The sequence below is a fragment of the Platalea leucorodia genome (genome assembly GCF_965183815.1).
Source record: "Platalea leucorodia genome assembly, chromosome: 9".
Taxonomy (NCBI): Eukaryota; Metazoa; Chordata; class Aves; order Pelecaniformes; family Threskiornithidae; genus Platalea; species Platalea leucorodia.
This window is the reverse complement of record NC_138831.1, coordinates 37,457,841-37,478,392: the sequence shown is the minus strand read 5'-3', so window position 1 is coordinate 37,478,392 and position 20,552 is coordinate 37,457,841. Positions and strand designations below refer to the sequence as shown.

General features: G+C 37.4%; 1 protein-coding gene across 1 annotated transcript in view; it reads right to left on the bottom strand.

The window, feature by feature from the left end:
• Positions 1–562: 562 nt before the first annotated feature.
• The window catches only part of WDR72 (WD repeat domain 72), a gene marked incomplete at both ends in the record, with an annotated part of 114,587 nt that continues 94,597 nt past the window's right edge, over positions 563–20,552 (bottom strand). Inside the window, 2 exons of the mRNA XM_082321669.1 lie at positions 563–618; positions 6,490–6,588. Of these exons, the coding sequence (XP_082177795.1) occupies positions 563–618; positions 6,490–6,588 (155 nt within the window). The remainder of the gene's footprint in view (positions 619–6,489; positions 6,589–20,552) is intronic.

Here is a 20,552-nt window from a genome sequence, read left to right as displayed (position 1 = left end):
CAATTTCCCATGCTGTCCTGTGCGCACAACAGTCTTTGTGTTTTAGTTGTTTCTAAATATCGCATGTTTAATTCAAAATGTGCATTTTCCTTTAAATGCAAACAAATTTTCTAATTATTTCAAATGCATTTAGTTTTGCTCAGTGTTAAAAATGTTATTGGTAATAAAAGTCAGAAGCAAGGAGAGAGAAAAATTTAAATTTGATGTACATAAAAGAATATTAAAATTGATGCAAATGTTTTATGGTTAATCAAAGTTGTAAGATTCGGGATCACTACATAAACTAGTGAAAAACATCTAAAAATAAAGAGTTGATATTTTCTATGTTAGGACTATCTAAATTTAATGGAATAAATGTGAATCTATTAGTGATGAAAGTGTGAACTGAAGTCAATAAATCAGCAAAAAGAAGCTGATCTCATGGAAGGTATTTCTTCTGCAAATGAATTATTAAAAGTATACAATAACAAATACAACAGGCCATTTCCTTTCCACGCCACACATGTCTCATTTCTTGGCTGTTCTTGTGCATCTTCCAATTCTTTCAGCTAAGCAGGGTTTTTTAACACACCTTACAGGAGCACACCTTAGATATCCAGGGATGTGGCTTCATGTCATCTGAAAAAGAAATGTATTCATCTGGCTTAGTGATTTTACAGTTTGAGGTAATAGGCAAGATTTTGTTTTTTTGAAAATAAGTTATTTTACAATCTTTTTATAGAGTAATAAACTCTCTAATTTTTGTAATGGAATGAAAACTTTTAGCACCAACATGCTAGTGATAAAAAATATCACAAATCTACCTCTGGAAGACTGTTTACGTTATAACTGATGTACTACAAGAAGCAACATGGAACCCAAAACAGCTCAAGAGAATGTATGGTGTTCCTCAAAACTTTTCTCCTAAACAGCCTTCTCCTTCTTCTTCCTTTTTTGTTTTAAAGGAAAACATTCCAGCAGATGAACAGAAAGATAATTTCTGTTTTAAATTAATAATTGTTTATGTTTCCTCTGCAAATATAATTTTTAAATTAGATATATTTCCTGTCAGCAGGACTAATTGTACAATAGCTGTAAACAGAAGTAAGAGAAAGTTATACTAATAAGGCATTATATTTTAATTCTGTCATGGCTTATTAGAACTCCACAGAAAAGGACTCTCAGTCATCAGGTTTTAGCTTCATGATTTCTTCTTATTTGATGTATGGCAATATTTACAACCTGAATTTTAAAAATTACTTGTAATAGAAACACTGCTTAAACAGATACAAAACCTTTCACGAGTACATGAACATCGAGAAAGAAGCACACACTCTTCTGTCCCAGGCCAATGGATATCTTGTATATTTGTCCTATTATCTATTATCTATCATCTTTCTGTCTGTGTCATACACACAGAGAAATACACATTTCCTTGATGTCCACTATGTAGTCTTCTGGTTTTACAGTTTGATTTAATATTTAAAAAAAACCAAAACCAAACCTATAAGTCATGATACTAGCAACCCAGAATGCTGATAGGATGTGACACTACAGCTACTGCAGTGAAATTCTTACAGATTCATCTGTGCCTACATGGGAAATTCTAGAAAATCTTTCTGGAATAGTTCCTAGGCACTAACGTTTTATACACAGTCGCTGAGCAGTATGGGCTATCTGTGCCCGTGATCCGTGGGCTGTCCCTAGATTGCGTCCTCTTCCTGCTTCCTGCATCACCATCATCAACCTCCAGCACTCCATTCCTGAATCAGTCCTCATTTACTGCTACCTACTTTTCATGATGATGCAAATACAGAAAAAAGAAAATCATGCTTTTCTAGGGTGCTTCATACTTGGAAATGTACTGAATATTTACTTTTACATTCTGCCTGCGTACTGATCAACAGCCATAGAAGTGACACAGTGCTGATTTAAACAATATACTCTCCGGTGGATGGAACTTGGAGCTGGTAAGTGAATATTCAATAGAGTAATTATAACTTGCCTGATAACAAGATAGTCACAATTTTAGTGCTGTATTTTTAAGCTCACTGTGGCTAATAAGAATCTGTTGTTCTCGATACATGTCCCCATTCGCGTTTCTATTTGCTGCAGTTCTGTCTCTCACAGACCGTATTCCAGGGACAGTCAGGGATCTTTCCCATCTCTGTGCCAAGGTCCATCTAGAACAAGCAACTAAGCAAGATTGTGAAAACTGCTCGGATTTTCGCTATTATGTTTTATACACCCAGAATTACATTCTGTCCGAAAAGTCAAAAGATGAAGAGGGAAAAATTTAATATGGACAATGTTTTTGGAATGAAGGGATGGGAGAGATCATGAGCTTCAGAAGGGACCAGTTGTCTCAGGCAAAGACTGTCTGGCTACTGAAGGCTATAAGCATATAGGGTTCTTACGATTTACATGATTTTCATCCAGAAGATACACAACACGCTAATTTCCGTCTACAGCTTCCAGCTCAATCTTCCATTAGGGAGGCTCAATTTCCCTCTATTACCAAGTGAAGTAATAGTCTGTTGCCTAGTCTACTGCAATATCTCTGCTGGGGGAAATAAGAGGCGAGGGGCATCTGTGCCTATGTTGTTTCTCATGACTTCAGCCCAAATCTATTCCTTTTTCTCATAAAAGCTATACTTGCAGAACCCTCCTTAGTGGCATTGCACCACATAGGAAAGCTAAGACACCTGAAGTTGTGTCAAGTTCTGCTACATTCCTCTTAGATTTTGACTGACAAAATTCAGAGCATTTTCAAACCCCTTAAAACCCACCTCAAGCAACTCCCTTTGGACAAGATGATGTGCCCTCTGGAGGTGTGAATTTTCCACCATTGTTTGTACAAGAAAACTTGGGTGAATAGCTCAGACCTAGAAGTCTAACTTATACCTCCATGTTCACTCAGTTTCAGCCTTTTTCTCAGTTTCTCTAAACATGGAAAATTTGTCTGATAAAATGGAAAACACTGCTGGGAATGTTTACTTATATTAAAGAAGCACTCTAAGGGATGGTGAATTCTTTACAAGGGGCTGATATGATTAAAAGTCAAGTTCTACAAAAAGCTGTTGTGATTCTTATCTGATTATTATGTTCAAGGCCAGAGCAGAGGCAAGTTTGAAAAGCCAAGGCTTTGCATGTCAAACAGAAGTAGTCCTCAGCATGTGGGGAAAATGGCAGTGATAAACCTACTATTAGGCATCTGGGAGAGAAGCCCCAGCATCTCCTCTGTGTGTGGGCTAAAATAGACATGAGCCACTATCACAGATAATGGCAGCTTGTAGGCACATGAAGGGAGCAACTAAAATCCATTTCACTTAGACAAGAAACTGCAGTCTGATATTTACCTGTGTCCATCACATGTGAAAAGTGTTTGCTGTGAATTATCCAAGAGAAAAGTGCAGGTTGAGGGGTTTCATTACCTATCTGAGAGTAGTTCAGATCACACACTGAACACAAGAAATCACAGGTAAATCTCAGATTGGTGTCTTGGGTAGTCAAATGGATTCCTGCTATTCATCTGAGCACATGCCTTTTTCTACAATTGCTGGAGGCCCACATCCAGAGCAGTGAGAACATGTGCAGACACATAGAAAATGTGAAAGCAAAATAAGCAGAGTACGCTTTATGTGATTTTAGAAAATTAAGATCACTTTGAAAACAACTCTCAGTCTAATGTCAAGGTTAGAGACTGCACCTTCCACCATTAGAAAACACAATGCACAGATATGTCTGTTAATGGCTGCTCCACTGCCTTCCTGATTCTGGTAGAAGTTGTGGTAAAGAACCCCTTCTAGGAATAGTTAGAATTCCTTGCAAGTATATTGTCATATTTTCACCTTTTCCTCATCATCAGATATAATAAAATCAATAGATTTCTTAACATCACTTTTGCACATATGACAACGTGTTGTAAGTGAAGCACAAAAGGCTCTGCAAAACACATATATAGACTTTTTAATTAAAACTTATAAGTGAAGTTTGTAAGTTTGCCCAGACTTTGAATATGTGTGAGAGAGATTCTAAAGTCACAGGTTTCACCAAACCAAATGCTGACCTCCCAGGCACTCTCAAATTCCAAGATAGGATTCAAAGTTAAAGCACCTGAGAAATACTAGAGAAAATGATAGCCGACTGAATGTCCTATTATCGTTTCAATGTTTGCTACTAAAAATAAGTGGTAAGTTTTAAGTAAATGTATTGTGTTACCAAATCTTTCCTTTCAAACAAGCACTTCTGTCAGAAGTGTCTTAATTTCTTATCACAGAATTTCATCCGCACAAGGAGCAATAAATAATTCATGTTCCTAGCTCTTTGTTGTGTGTCCCTGAACTGCACAGAGCTGGAAGGCTGACAGCTGTGTCAGGACAAGCACCAAAGATCTGACATGACAAGTGACTAACAAGTTTCTTTCAGTCTATAGTGAAAGAAGACAATGGCATAAAGTGCAAAAACGAAACCCTGAAACAAAATAAAACTGTTTCTTTCTCTTTACCTAAGTGTTTGCTATGAGCTTATTTCCGACCCATAACCTCTGGTCATTTTATAGTACTGCCCAACCCCCTTTACTCCTCACATTCGCCTGGCCATTTACGCCTGTCCACGGATCAATATGAGCAATTCTTGGAGAAATACGATGTCTCCATGACAACCAAGCCACAAATTCTCAGTGGAAAGCAGTGAGACCAGTAGTGAAATCTCCTGAGGTTTTCAGACCTATAAGACAAGATGTCTTAAAATGCAGGAATGGCCAGAAACAAAAGCCAGAGTAATTCATTGTTTATTACTAGTTTAATGATGTCAGATGGACCGAATGGAACTCAGTTTTTAAGTTTAGATGCTTTATCAACATGTATTTTTGCCAGTCAATATTCACCTCCTGACAGGCTTTTATTCTTTCCATTACTTCATATAGACATGCAGAGTGCGGAATTGGATATTCAAGTTCCCGTCCAAACGTGTACACTTTGCCACACAGAATTAAGTTAAGGTTAAAATTGATGTTATCTTTAAGGTACATTAATTCTCAGCTGAACACTTTAGTGCCACCTTGTTTTCTTTCTCACTTCAGAACAGATCGGAACTTGGACAATCCATATTTTTGCCCATAATCATTGCTGAAGGGACTATAGACAGTTTCTGAAGGAGGTGCCATACACCACAGATTGTAGGTGCGGTAAGGAATTAAACTTGCCTCCTTCCCGAGCAGATTATCCATTTCTTCCTAAATCTCATGCTGGTTTCTGCCATACAGCATTAAGTCCAAGCCTATGTGGCTTTAAAATGAATACAGATTTACAATTCATTGGTTTCAATTATTCTAACATATACTGGTGTTCATTTCTGTGGAAAAGATGAAAAGGGAATGAAGTTCAAATCGGGTATATGACAGTGGTTGAACTCTCAAGGAATCTTGCAGGAGTGGAGTGTGCTGAAATATAATCCCCCAGACATGGGTCCTATCTGGGTTCTGAGATGACTTTGGGGACCTGACATGGATTTCAGACTGCACCCTTTGACTGAAAATTAAATCTCAGCAGTGTTCCTTGGGGAAGGATCAGGGGACTGTTGGCAGCTGCCCCCTGTCAGCACAGGCTGCAAGATTTGGAAATCTCTTAACTAAGCTGACAGGCCGCAGAGACGATGAATCAAAAATATGATACACGGATGAGCACAGAAAGATGCAAGAGGGTACACAGAAACCAGATAAAGCAGGGAAGGAAAATATCAAGTGAAGATAGATGTTTAACTCTTTCACTAATGAGGACTACGTACAGGTTACGTATATGGTGTATGTGGGTCAAGCTCACAGTTTGCTTAAAAGATCTTAGTATTTAGTCGCACAGAATGTTTTTAATCAGCTGTGACTCGATACACTTTATATTTAATTGTTTCCCTTTGGGATTCATTTAATAAATTTTGTAGATGTTCCATAACGAGAAAGATAATGAAACTACATGAAGATAAATCTTTTAGTCACCAAAAAGAATGCACTTTATGGATGTTCCTGTATTTAGCTGAATCAATGTTAAGAGCCATTAAAATGAAATAATGATTGTGAGCTGATTTAAAGAAAAGAATCAAGCTATTTAACGCTACCAATTTGCTTTCCTCCAGAGATACAGTGTTTGAATGTCCGCCGCTACATTCAACGGCAGTATATACAGTTCTTCTAATTTTTCATAATCTCATGCTACCTTCAAAGGGTCAGACATTGTACATATATTAAGTAAGCAGTGTAGTCCAAAACTAATTGTAATGAACTAGTAGTGTCAGCTTTCTTTTTGGTCATAAAGCCTTTATCCTTTCTAAGACCTGAATTCTTGATGAAAGAGGAAAGGATAACAGCTCCACACTGTGACCCCTGGAGGTGACCATTAATTTGACATTGCAGCTGCTAAAAAGGAAACAGCATTACAATGTGCTTTTTTTACAGACCCAAAAGCTGTGTCAGATTTATCACTTGATACTTGGTGACTGTCTTTAAATGCCTCTCACCTGGACTCTCAGACTCTTCCAAGACACATCTGTCAGGCGTATCCTCCACATCTTGGAAGTTTGCCGAGTTTGAGCTCTTGTCATGCTTCAGCGCACTGACTGGAGCAAAAAAGAATAAAAACACGGGGAGGGAGAAATGTAATGTATTCAGAAACAAACACTTCCGGCTTTTCTGCAGAGCATTCAACGCTGAAGACATAATTTGTAAACACAAATAACAGATTGAAATAAAACAGAAACTCAAAGTACTTATACGCAACCATAGCACAGCTGAAAAATCTGTAGACAAGAATTCATTCAGGGAGAAGTTTGAAGCATCGGCTTAAATGTGATCCCTTTGAAATAAAAAAATATTTTTTTCTTGTAGAATCCCAAAATAATAAAATAATTTAAAAGCCATAAAAAGTGCTTGTCTGTTTCACCAAAGAAGCCAGTAAACTATAAAAGATCAATTAGGTGGTTTTGTAATTACTGGAGTCATTCACCAGGGAGAGAAATGGTGTTCCTTTTAAGATGAAAATATTTTGTATATAACAAGCTAGAATGTGTAATAAAATTAGTGATAATTCCAAAGTGCAGTAAAAACCAGATTGAGTTGCAGTTTAGAGATTACCAAATTTGATTTCTTCTTTCACTTAATTGCTAAAAACATTTTAATTTCAGAGCAGGAAAATATTTTCATGGAAACAATTATTTGTCTCTATAAGAATTTTTAATTCACTGGGCTTTTGAACAAATCCCACATAAGTTTTCCTGAATAGAAGAGGTATTTCCCTTGTCAATGTCCATCTCCCTCTCTTCTGCTCCATATCTCCATATGGAGCCACAAATACAGCTTGAAGATAAAGTACAACTATTAAGCAACATATTATAGAACAGCACAGTAAAGACTAGACCTCAATTTTTCAGTCCCATTAAAACTCTTAGGTGATCCCACTTCTTAGGAAAACAGTGGTGACTAGAAAATACTTAATTTTTTCTAATATCTAGAAAACTAAGCAAGGTTCCGAACTTCGATGTGTGGATGGGAATACCAATGGCTATACACAATCTCAGTGTAGTTTTGTCCTGTTTTCAAAACAAGAAATTTGTTCCCTTATAACTTTTGATGGATTTTTTTTACCAAATGAATATTTGCTGAAGGATTACTTAATTCAACACCCATTTAAATTTTCCAAAATCATGAGTGAATCTACAAGGCCTCAGGACATTATTCAGAGAGGAAGAGCTCAAAAGACACATATTCCACTTCAGCGCTCTGCGCTTTCCATTGGTTTGCAGCTATTGATCCCAGGTCACCAAAAGGTTCCACCGTTCTCAACTCCTGCATCTAAACAGAGCCCGTTTGAAGCAATCAGGGCTTCAATACAACTGTGGAACTAGATCCTTATAATGCAATATTAAAACATAATGAATAATAAAATTATGATAGTGACACTATGCATTTCACCTGAAAAAAAAAGCCAGTAAATTTTCCTTAAAAAAATCTGCCTTGGATGGCAACTAACCAGTATATAAAAACATGCCCAGGCAGAGCAGGAACGCTGGTTAAATTTCTAAGCTTACAAAAAGCCAGCAGATTTGTATCAATGGTCAATTTATCCACATGAAGAGGAGTTTTAGTTCTTGTCTCTGCCATGAAAGTGTTGACATGATAATCTGCATGAGGTGAGTTGATACTGAAGAACAACTTACAATAAATAACAAATGTTTTTGTTCACACATGAAAATGCTATGATATGTGCAGGAAGAAATGTCTTCAAAGATGTCTGTGCTTTTCTCTGATTTTTTACAACATTTAAATAATTTTCAAATACACTAATTGAAGGCCAGGATTCCCACTTCGAAAAAGAAAAATTGGAAAATACAAGTGTGCATATTTTATTTTAAAAAAAAAAAAGGTGTCCTGGTTTCAGCTGGGATAGAGTTAATTTTCTTCCCAGTAGCTGGTATAGTGCTGTGTTTTGGATTTAGGATGAGAATAATGTTGATAACACACTGAGGTTTTGGTTCTTGCTGACTAGAGTTTACACTAGTCAAGGACTTTTCAGCTTCTCGTGTTCTGCCAGGTGCACAAGAAGCTGGAAGGGAGCAGAGCCAGGACAGCTGACCCAGACTAGCCAAAGGGCTATTCCATACCATACGATGTCATGCTCAGTATATAAGCTGGGGGAAGAAGAAGGAAGGGGGGGACTTTCGGAGTGATGGTGTTTGTCTTCCCAAGTAACTGTTACACGTGGTGGAGCCCTGCTTTCCTGGAGATGGCTGAACACCTGCCTGCCGATGGGAAGTAGTGAATGAATCCCTTGCTTTGCTTTGCTTGTGCGCGTGGCTTTTGCTTTACCTATTAAACTGTCTTTATCTCAACCCATGAGTTTTCTCACTTTTATTCTTCTGATTCTCTCCCCCGTCCCACCAGGGGGGAGTGAGCAAGTGGCTGGGTGGTGCATAGTTGCTGACTGGGGTTAAACCACGACAAAAGGTTTGTGCCAAATTTATTAGAATGTTCTTTTTAAAAGAGTTCTTCCCATTAAGCAGTCAGCTCTACCGTGCCGAGTGACAGAATCATTACAGCTGCGTGAATTTAAAAGTCAGAACTACTCTGAAGTAGAGCAATAGGAAAATTTCCAACAGAATATACTGGGATAAAAGGGAGAAAACAAAAAGCATGGCTATGCCTCTGCAGAGAAAGAGAAAAATCACAAGAGCTGTCCTCTCTAAACGACATAGCAGTGACCAAAAGTCCAGAATCAGCCTTTCCAGATGAATGGTGTATTGTCACTCAGCAAAGAACTCTCACAATGAACCAAGGAAGGGAGATGCATTCATAGCACCCAGCATCAGTCCCAGTTAGGAGATGGCAGGTACTTCCCTTGCTGGAATTCTGTGCTGTAATTGCTCTTGAATGGGACTAGGACAAACCTGTTCAAGTGCTCTCCCTCTGTCCCAGACCATGTCAGCATAAGTCATATAATTTAAACTAACCTGCTTGATTTTACAACAAAGCAGAGCTGAGCAGTGTTTTTAGGGAAGGTACCAGATTCAGCTGAGAACTGAATTAACTCAGAACACAATGAATAAAAGACAGCTAGAAGCAGGTCCATACACAGATGAGACACATCAGAAGGAAGGTGTGAAGTGAACAAGCAAGAAACCAAGACAGGCCAGCAACATCCTTGGACAAAGCAGGAGGATCTCCAGTTGATATGCTTGAGTAGAGGTTGCAGAGATTCAGGGAGATTCAGGAGATGATGGAGTCATTGAAAGCCAAGAAAGAAAGAAAGGAGAAAAAGGGGATCACAGGCAGAGCTGATATAGCTGACAAATGACAAAAAACAATGATGAAACACTCACATTAATAGTGGGTGGCAAGGAGTCATTAGGAATGGTTTAAGGGGAGTGGAAGCAGGGATGGAAAGGGTTTTCACAGGGACAGAGAAGCAGGCCTCTAGACAGCTTGTGTAAAAAGGGCTGTTGGAGAATGAGGTTCAGCACGAAAGAGTGAAGGGAAGAAAGTGCATATTTCAGAAAATGAGGAGACAGGCTGGCAGAGGCCAGGATCAGGCCACTGGTGCGAGTGAAGGATGTGTATCTTAACCTTGTCACTTACTCAGAAGCACACATACCTCCCTAGACAAAGCTCAGGCAAATAAACTTCACGATACCCTAGTTTATGAAGTTACATAATGAGTGTATGCAGTGAGCAAGAAAGGGACCTAGGCAGAGACCTTCAGATCTTTCTTTTTTAAAACATCACATGTTATATGCTCAATTTGAAGATATTTTTATCTTTAAAAATATCATAAAAGAACAGTCTGGCCCAAATAAAGAATGAAAGTAAAAAATGGCATTATGTAATCATGAAAAAAAAATTTTAAAAAATCTTAACACTGACACCTACTTTACTGTACTTTCCCTTAGGGGAAAGGGATTTTATGTTCAAATGTCAATAGGGGAAATATTGTTCTGAATTGCTTATACCTAGAATGCTGATGGAATTTAAGTTATTTAAACATAAACAGGGTGATCTTTATTCATTCTGAGGATACTCTGTCCTACTTTGGGTTTAAATGGACCTTAAAATTACTTTTGCTTCCATTTGAAAGCTAATTTGTTTAGCCAAAGTGATGTAAATGTCTGCAGCATAAATGAGTCCCAAATCTACAAGTCAGAGAAAAAGTTAAGAAAAAACAATTTCTGATATAATAACTCCAATGATATCCTCTTTCCATTCAGTGCAAGAAAATTTCCATTATTACATGGACAGTAGAAATTACCTTTGTTACCATGGAAGTAAGGTAAAAGGACAGATTTCATTGAGGTAAATGACCTTGAACTTAGCATATAAAAATAACATAAATCTTCATTGTACAAGATCATTCTTGAGAATTGTAGTAATTTTTTCTGATACATCTTAATAAGCTCTTAAGAGTTGTTTACTGAACTTGATACCCATTCTGTTACATTATTGAAACAGAAAAAGACATTAAAAAATAGGCATGGAATTTAGAATAGCAAAAGAATGTCATAAGATCATGGTATTCAATGAAACATTTATGTAAATATTTTCAAAATATTTCAAATTCCACAAAATAAACCCAAATTATTTCCCAAAAGAGATGTGAAAGAACAGTCTTTATGTGAACGAACTGTTAAACGATAAGCTGTTCTTTGTGAATATACACTAATCACTAAATACAGCAACAACTCACCACTATCATTTATTTCTATGTTCTGTTTAAACTCTGAAAAGCCTTGTTCCACTCTGGAAATATCACACACTAAAGTCTAAACAACCTGCTCTGCATACCAGTTTTCAGAGGGCAGACCCATTGGAGAAAGAAGTTTGTACAACACAGGTGAATAAACCAGTTAGCGTTTTCTGATAAGATACGTTTGTTATTGATAAGGTTGATTAGTAGCTTAAAGACAGTCTGCCTGTAGAGAAAACAAGAACTTATTTGTCATTCAAAACAAGCGGGTAGGGTAGCAAAAAATATTTTTCACTCAGAAATATTAGGCAAGATAGGCTATAGGTGATAAATATATTTAAAATCCAATACAGAACGCAAAGCAACCTGAATCTAAATAAAACTGCATGAAAAAAGCTGTAAAAGAAAAAATGCTGTTGGGTTTGTTTTTTTTTTAATTATTTTTCTAAATGGATAGAACGATTGTGCTGCAATGCCACTTCTGGGATGTATGGGATCTAGAGGCACTTACCGTATTATACCTAAGAAGCTTGATGGAGAGCTGGGCAATAAATGCTTTGAGTAGCATTTTAAAAAGCACATTTCATAGAAATCATAAAAAGCATAAGAACAGCTGTACTTGCTGAGACCAAATATCATCAGTGTAAGAGTCCAACCACCATACAGTAATACTTCACCAGAAATTTCTCATAAATGCCAATTTGAAACTCGGGCAATTCCAAAAGTTTTGGTTTTTTTTTTTTGTTTTTGTTTTTTTTTTTTACATTTAATAACTCTCAGATTTCTGTTCCACAAACTTCTCCAGTTTTCCCTTAAACACGTAAAATTTTTGTATCCTTAACATCCTACACCCTAACTTGCCTTAACATGGCAAGCTCCATTGTTTTACCACATAGGTAGGCATCTCCTTTGCTTTGTTTGCGCATGTCCTCATTAGCTTAACGTGAAACTTATTCTTGTATGAGAAAAAGCACGTGTACGAGCCCTGCGCACTTTCTCCATGACACTGGTGATTAAACAGTCCTTTGTTTTATCCTCTTTCAACCGTCTCTTTTCCAGGTTGAGGACTACTATCCTACTTAGCTTTTTCCACGTTTTTTGATGCCAACCTAAAAGGATATGATTATTTCACTACTATTACAAGAACTGCAGAAAACATTCATGAAATGGCAAGTGAAATATTAGCAGCACTCCCCACAATCATCTAGAAACAGAAAAGGCAGATAACGACGTTACAGCAGCCAGTATGAAGCCCCCATCCTGCCGTTACGGTGGTAGCACTCTCGGCTGAGCAGCATGCCAGCAGGCAGGGAGGCAGATAGGCTGGGGATGTGCCCTTGATGGCACCAGTGCTGAGTACAGCACAAGGATTACTTCACAGGTGTTACAGGTGATACTCCCGTTTACAGAGCCTGGTACGGTGTTTGCCTTTGTTGCCACAGCATGAACACTGTTGACTCATGCTCAGCTTGGGATCCAGATTCTTTTCAGAGAAACCGTTACCTTGCTCGTTCTTCCCCATCCTCTCTCTTTGCAGAAGATTAATCCTACCTCAGTCTAGATCCTTGCTATCGTCCTTATTGAATTGAACCCTATTTTTTTTCCAGACCATTTCTCAGGCCGTATAAACCACTAATTCATCTCACTGACAGAAGACATCAGTTGCTGGTCATTTCATAATTTTTAGTGTCCTTTAAAAAAAAAACAACCTGCACTGATGTATGTAGTTGTCATTTAATTGAGAATGGCTGGTTGTTATCTTCTGATGATTAAATATCATACTGGCCCAGTTTTCATTACATTTTAATTTTAAAAAGAGAGATTAAGAAATTAACCTGGAGAAACACATTATTATTCTAAAGTGAACGCTGCAGCATGTGGAAGTTGGAACTGTCCTTGAAATAAGCCAGTACGGAACAAGTCAAACTGGAAGCTACAGTAATTTAAATCCTTTACACTGCATGCAGAAGTAGGACCCAATATTACACTGCAGAGCTCAGTTTGCAGAAATACTGACCCATGCACCTGGGGAAGCCTGAGCTTGCTCTTGCACTCTGTAAAGTCACATGCAAACAAAGCTCATTCCACTCGCTAAGTGAATTGCAACTAAAGAACATTTTTCCTTCTGTAAGTGTAAAATTTCTTTTAAGGTTTTCATATATCTTAAATTAAAAAACTCCTGAAACTCCACTTTCCTCCCTCCCCATATCTATGAGGACAGCATTACTCCAGACAGGAAAACTGAAATTTTCAGTGATTCTTTTCCCAATATACCTTCAAGTTTTATTCACCCAGAGGGACCTCCCTACTTCTCTCAACTAAAATATAATGGCATGTAACAAATTATGCTCTCAAAGGACATCCCATTTTTGTTTCATTAGTGCAATGAAACATTCACTCAATTTTAAAGCAGTTGTCTTGATCTTAGTTGTGATTTATACCAGAATCTGTCCATGTATTCTGTGTAGTATATATAATAAACCACCTAACTAGTTGAATTTGTCTCAGTGGGTTCTGCTGCAAGAAATAAAATACTTTCCCATAAAATCCTGCAGAACGTTTACTGCACAACTCTGAAGCATATGTTTCTGTAAAACTTGGGAGTATTTAAAAAAGGAAAATGTAACCCCAAACCATCTTTATTTAATTCTTCTATCATTTTACACTGCTTTTTCTTCTCAATGTCCTCTCTGGCTAGAAAGCCCAAATTTCTTTTTTCCAATTTTCCTAAATGTGTGGTAGTGCATACTTTAACCAAACATGGTGTAAGACTGAATTATTTGATCACATTCGATCAACATTATTTATCCCTCTCTCATTATTTTTTTTTTTCAACCAGTAACTGGGAGGCAACAGAAAAACAATTTTTACAGAAACTAGTAAAGAAGGCCAAATTTCAGTTCTGGTAGTTACTAGACAATTAGTTTCTTTTTTTAATTTAAGTATATAGCATCTCCTCACCTATCCAATTTTCTAAAAACATATAGCAAAATTCTCCCTGGTTTCTGCACATTAGATCAATGGTGTGGGAGAGTACATATTGCAGATATGACTGGCTATCAGTTTATCAGTAGCTTCTATAAAAACAACAAACAAATAAACAAATACTTTTTATTTTTAAAGTTGCATTGTTCACAGTATTGACATGATTATTTTCATGACAGTAGACTGATTTGGTATTCAAGCCTAAAACCATTAATCAGGGAATTTTCAGAGGATTCTGGTTCAGTCCATTTCTACAGAGAAATTTTAGCTGTAGATTGCCTCAATTTGCTTTTAAAACCAAAATGAAACAAAAGTGTGCAGCACAGTTATGACACTGACATATCCCTGTGCATAATGTGAATGTTACAGCTCGCATACTCTTCCCTTCTCTCGATCAAAGCTGTCCAAATAGCTTAATCCATGGGAAAAAAAATATACACAGAGCCTCTTTATTAACCTCTTCTGGCCAGATTATTGTTATTATTTTGCATTATGGCCTTGAAGATGTATTACTGATAGGGAGGTAAAGCCAACTGCAGCACAGCATGACTGCTGAAAGGCTGCTGTATGAAAGTGGAAGTACTTATTTCTAAGACATTTCTGTGATGCTCCCTACTGTTAAAATGTTATCTGACTTTAAAAGATTTTCAGTTCAATTGTAAGCAATAAGTAAACTCAGGCAGTACAGTACTGTATACTGAAGAGTTTCACTAGCTGGTCAAACAGGCATTATTCCAAGAAACGAATGTTGTATAGGACTGCTTCCTGGTGGCTGAGACCTCTGATTGGCAAAAGACAGTGGACTTTTCAGTCAGCAAGCTAGTTACCCATGGATGTGGCTCAAGGCTGACACACAGATTGACTGGTTCACACTAATTTACTTCACACAGATTCCATTTATCTCCTAGAAGATCCCCTGGCAGCAGCTTATAATGGCATATCCTAGGATGCCTGCCTGCATGAGTTTTTAAAGCGGCAGAGCTTGATGAATCTAAGTCCAGAAAACAGTTCACAGATTGAGGACTAGGTGCAATCAAAAAACATCAAGTAGCACAGCTGGGACTTGCTAGCTTGCTTGACTGGTTTGAGCAGCTGAGCATTAACTACGCTTGCTTTCCTGCTGGCAGCCCTGTGTCACTAGGACAAATCGGAGTACTACCCAACAGAAGAAAAGAAAAAGGAAAGAAAAGGAAAGAAAAAGGAAAGAAAAAAAGGAAAAAAAAAGGAAAGAAAAAGAAAACATGACTGAGGAGAAGAGATTATTGCGTTGCATGGATACTATTAACAGATGCAGGAAAAACTCATTAGAAAATTTAATCTTTATGCAACTCCAGGATTATGAAACTAAATAGTGCTCTGGTTAGCAAGTTTTGAGGCTAGGAATCTGGAAAATTTCTTTTGGTCATGCTAACAGTTCCTAGGAAAAAGACCTGAATAAATCTAAAGCTCTTACCATTTCTTTCCTATTGAAAATAAAACTATATTCAATCTAGTGATACATGGACAATGAAAAATAGTTACCAATATACTGAGTTTTACGTTATAACAAGGTGAGGTACAGGTCAATGCAATTCCTCACCTCCATAGAGAACAACAGACTTCCGTAAGTGTGAGCTTATAAATTGTATTTTTAAAAGGACTGAAAATACAGGTTTACACTATAGCTCTCCAAATTCAGATAGACAGAGACTATTCTTTAAAGTCCTCAGAAAGGAAGCAAAAATTAATATTATTAGACAATAACATTTGACAGCAAATGTATTGTGAGAGATCCAAAGCACATTTAGTACTTAGGAGGTTAAAGACTCAGCTGTAGTGCTAGTTGATGAAAAAGTAGGATTAAGGCTTTAGTATGAGTCTTGACATGATCATGTTGTCTGCCTGCTGTCTTAAGCTTCGAAAAACAGCTGGGATCATCTTCTTATAAGCTCCAACTCAAAGATGTTTAAGCAGTTCCCAATCCAATTAAACAGAGGTAAATATAAGGAAGGGCCCTACTGAGCTCAATCATCTTATTTTTTTAATGAAAAACAGCATAATTGCAGGTTACACAACTCCTTAATCTCACTTTAAACCTAACAGACTGCTGCCTTATACTGCACATGGCAGGCCCAGTTAACCCAAGCATTCTGTATTGGTGTGCTTAATTTTTGATCATTATCCTTTATTATGTTACTTGTAATCCTAAAAGCCTATGATTGTGTCCAGATATTTGGCAAGGATTGTACCTGGATATACAGGGATTCCTCTTCTAAGAGTAATGGATTAATTGGATAGTACTGTATGACTAGTAGATGGTGTGCAGTGAAACTGCTGTGCAAGTCCAATTCTTTCTTCTTCTGTCCCTGTCCTTCAAACAAACTGCCTTTTTGAACATTAGCAGTACTGATGTAGCAACCTATCTATTCTCACCGCTAACGTGACAGCACTATAGAAATAACACTGCCCTACAGAGTGCGCTGCTTACTAAATTCCTCTTCATAAAAATTAATAGAAAATATGGAAATCCTATTTTTCAGATGAAATTGCATGTTCAGTTTCAGAGTGGCTATCTCACGCACATGGCCCAATCATAGTATTATTACTTGAAGGCTTAGAGCATTAGGCCACTTATTTTCCATACGGTCAAAAGATTTTTGAGGTGTGCACATGTGATCATATTGTGCCAAGGTATGTATTTTTTAAATGATTACAGTTAATACCATAAAAGCAAAAATCCATGTATGTAATCCTTCTACTTTGTCCTATAAATATGCACAAGGACATTCTCCAAGGATGTAAAAGCAAAATCTCATCAGAGACTACTTCAAATACAGGCTCCTCATGTCTGTAAGAGCAAGAAGGAAATTTAAATGATCAGGAGCGAATTGTTTGCAGTAGCTGCGTTACATTATGCATGATTCTTGACTGCACAGGATTTAATTAATGATTTTCAGTTACATGGTTAAGATTTGTAGTGAACTGGTGTTTAGGGCAGCAAACCAGCATCTGACAAATTTATAGAATTTTGTATTTTTTCCCAAACACCAGCTACTAGGAGTTGCTGTCCTTTGTTTGTATAGCTGGAAATCTACGGACAATGATTCTGGGCTGTGTTACAGAAGCATAAATCTAGATTAATTTTAAGGCAGCTACTCTCCTGATGCAATTGAGAACAAAATCTGGACTTTGCTATTCTGTGAATTAATAAGCAATATTTGTTGATATGTATAAGTATCAGAAAGGTGCACTGTTGAACTGATGGATGATACATAATTATATTGTAATGAATGTGGACCATCTGTTTCAGTTACCACAAAACAGACACAGGTTTGGGAAACAGACTCTTCCCCTTAAACACCACAGGATGTATCTCCAGAAAATGAATGTGGCACTCCCTCAAATGAGTAGATAAGCAAGGAGTTGTGAAGTACTTAATGGGTAAAAGATGACCCCTGTCTAATACTGCACCTTCACTCCATCCACCTACGCTCAACTTTATTCTTCAGGACTTCAGCAAGATGTATCTGTAAGTGGACAAAAGAGCCTGGACCTCTACTTCGAGATGGGTAATAAACAGGTAAGAAAGACACTACAGAGATTTCCAAGAAGATGGGCATCTAAGGAGGTGACTGACAAGTATCTCTGTGGTTCAGAGGCTGTGTGAAACCGCATGTCTGAGAAACTAAAAAGCATGGTTCCAAAAAACGCAGATGATCTGCTGTCAATAGGTGAAACATGGTACAAGACCATGTTCTTACTACAGTTAAGCACCATGGGGGGATGAAGAACCAAGGAGTAACACAAGCGTGAGCTCTTCCATGCTCTCTTTGGTGCATTCAAGTGCTACATGAGAGCGTGAGACAAAACCAATCTAGATGGAGAAGTGGCAGGATTTTTTAAAATGTCAAATTCACTGCACTTCACTTAAATAAGGTTGGTCAAATGTAACGGGAGCATGCTGCTCAATGAAGCCAAACTTAAAAAGTCTGCCATCAGTTTTGGTACTGCCCACTTTCAGCATAAGAGTCAAGTCTTCAGAAATGTGACGTTTAAAAAAAACCGTTTTATTTAGGTTCTTTTTCACTTGTTTTTTTTTTTAAGTGTTAGCCTTTTTGGGTGTTGAGCCTTTATTCCTCAGGAAGATGTCATTTTCTCTGGGTTTCTTTTACTTTTAGTGGAAGTTAATACTTTCATATTATCACTTTGCTATAATAACTGGGACTTTCAAAAAAGAAACACACAAGGTACCATAAGATTTGCCGTAATTGCCATTGTCCTCAACAAGAAATTCCATATGGAAGTGTCCTACCTGTCTCCTGCAGGTACTTCAAATTGTATTGCTGGTATTCTTTTACTGGTTGATTTGTTTCTGTTCCTATATGCTTTCAACTACCAGCTTGTCTGCGCAATCAGAGGTGAATCTAGGGACAGTCATATATATCCCTCTACGTATGGAAGGATAAAAACAAATTTAGTGTTTCGGGAAACAAAACTGCCAGTTCAGGAGACCACTAAAGGTTGCACACCAGCTTATAAGATGAGTGAAGTGGAAATGCCAAAAGGGCTCCTGCACAAAAAAGGTACAAATGTGCAGCAGGACCTTGATTGCAGTTTCAAAAGCACAGTGCAATGGCTGTGGCATAATTAACAGAGAACACAGCATTCTTGTAAAATAAATCACAGAATGCTCACTCCCTGCTCAGGGCCCTGAGTTCATCTCTGTGTTAACTAGGTGCACTTTTATAAAAAGCAATAGAGCTGCTCTTGATTTACCACAACCTGAGTTTGGCCAAGGCGGCCGAGATGAAGCAAGCAGTATAGAAAATCTAATGGATATGTAAAAAAGATTAGAACAGATATTGTAGAAGACAACTTTCCATAACTACATTCAAAAGAGCAGAAGACAAGTTCACTTTCACCAGAATATAACTGGCACTCTGGAATCTGCCTAATCTTTTCCAAAATAACCCAAATAAACTCTCAGCTCCAAAATAAAGCCTCAGCCTTCTTCATCCAACGATTTGAGACTACACAGCTGTAGCACAGCAGTATACCTGATTTCAATGATTAATTATATGCACAAAGCCCACGGAAGCTCATAGGCATCCCAGTCTTTGCACATGCTTTATCACAGCCAAATGACAAATGCAGGTGAGCTTCTACCTATAAACTGCTCCCGTAGCCCAGTGCTTTTTCCAGAAGGGAACAGCCTACCTCTGCCAAGAGAGCTCCACTTTACATTTTTACATTGCTACAGAATTGCAAGAATTCTTGTGGCAGTATACGAAAGAATATCTACAGTGCATGTGGCCTACTGGACTTCAAGAGTATGCAAACAGATTTGCTGTTTGTGTAAGGCATTTAAGCCCTATGTTTGTTAATTCACTTAGAGACACACTTTGTTCCTAGGAAAAACTGAGAGGCTAAAGAACAGATTAAAATAATTCTATCTATGTGAAGAGTTAAATTCAGATTTACAAAATTGGGATCACAGCAGTATTACCATATTGTATTATTATAAAACACATTATCTCTATCTATCTGACGCTTTTACGGTTGCATTCAGAGCTGCCACTTCAGGCTCCATTCCAAGGGAATCACTCAGAGCCATTCAGAGCTAAAGGAAAGTGAAAATGTGGTTTAGAAGAACCAACCACCTGGTTTGATCTAGTTCATGAAGACAGCTATTGAGGGCAAATGAATAGTCAGGACTTACTTTCCTTGTTGTCTTGTTTTTTATTGTTACAATGCCACCCACTAAAAAGCAGATTTTTTTTTATTAGTTTCTTTGGGACTGCACACTCTTTTGGATGTATATTAATTTTCTTTCCTTTACTTTTAACTTCTTAAGAAGTTTCACTTAACACTTAATGTAAAGACAATAGAGAGATTGTCCTTTCTCTTTGTTCATTTAGTTCTAGCACTTTACTTAACAATAGGCATAATGATGGATACATGTAAAGACGTCAATCTCTGAGCAGTTAAATATTTGTTAAAGGAGGAAGAGAAAACTTTTTTCATTAATCTACTTAGTACTGTTTTCTATGCATTTTTCTTCTCATTTAATCTCTACAGTGTAATTGTACAATTGCTTTTGACTTCTAATGAGCAGTCTTGGTTTCTTTCATCTACAGCAATGGCATGCCATTCTCCACATTTCTCCAACCTAAATTTAGAACTTTTGAAACATTTTTATGATACTATGAAACATTTCCCTGATCTCTTCTGTACACACACCTCCTGCAAACTATCTTTCATGGACATGTGACATTCATAATATGCCGAAAGAGGAATGACAAATGCCTTTTTTCACTTCATAAAGTACGCCGGGATATGTGCTAGGGTGTTTTGCAAGTGTTAAGATAGGAGGTGTTTATCAAACTG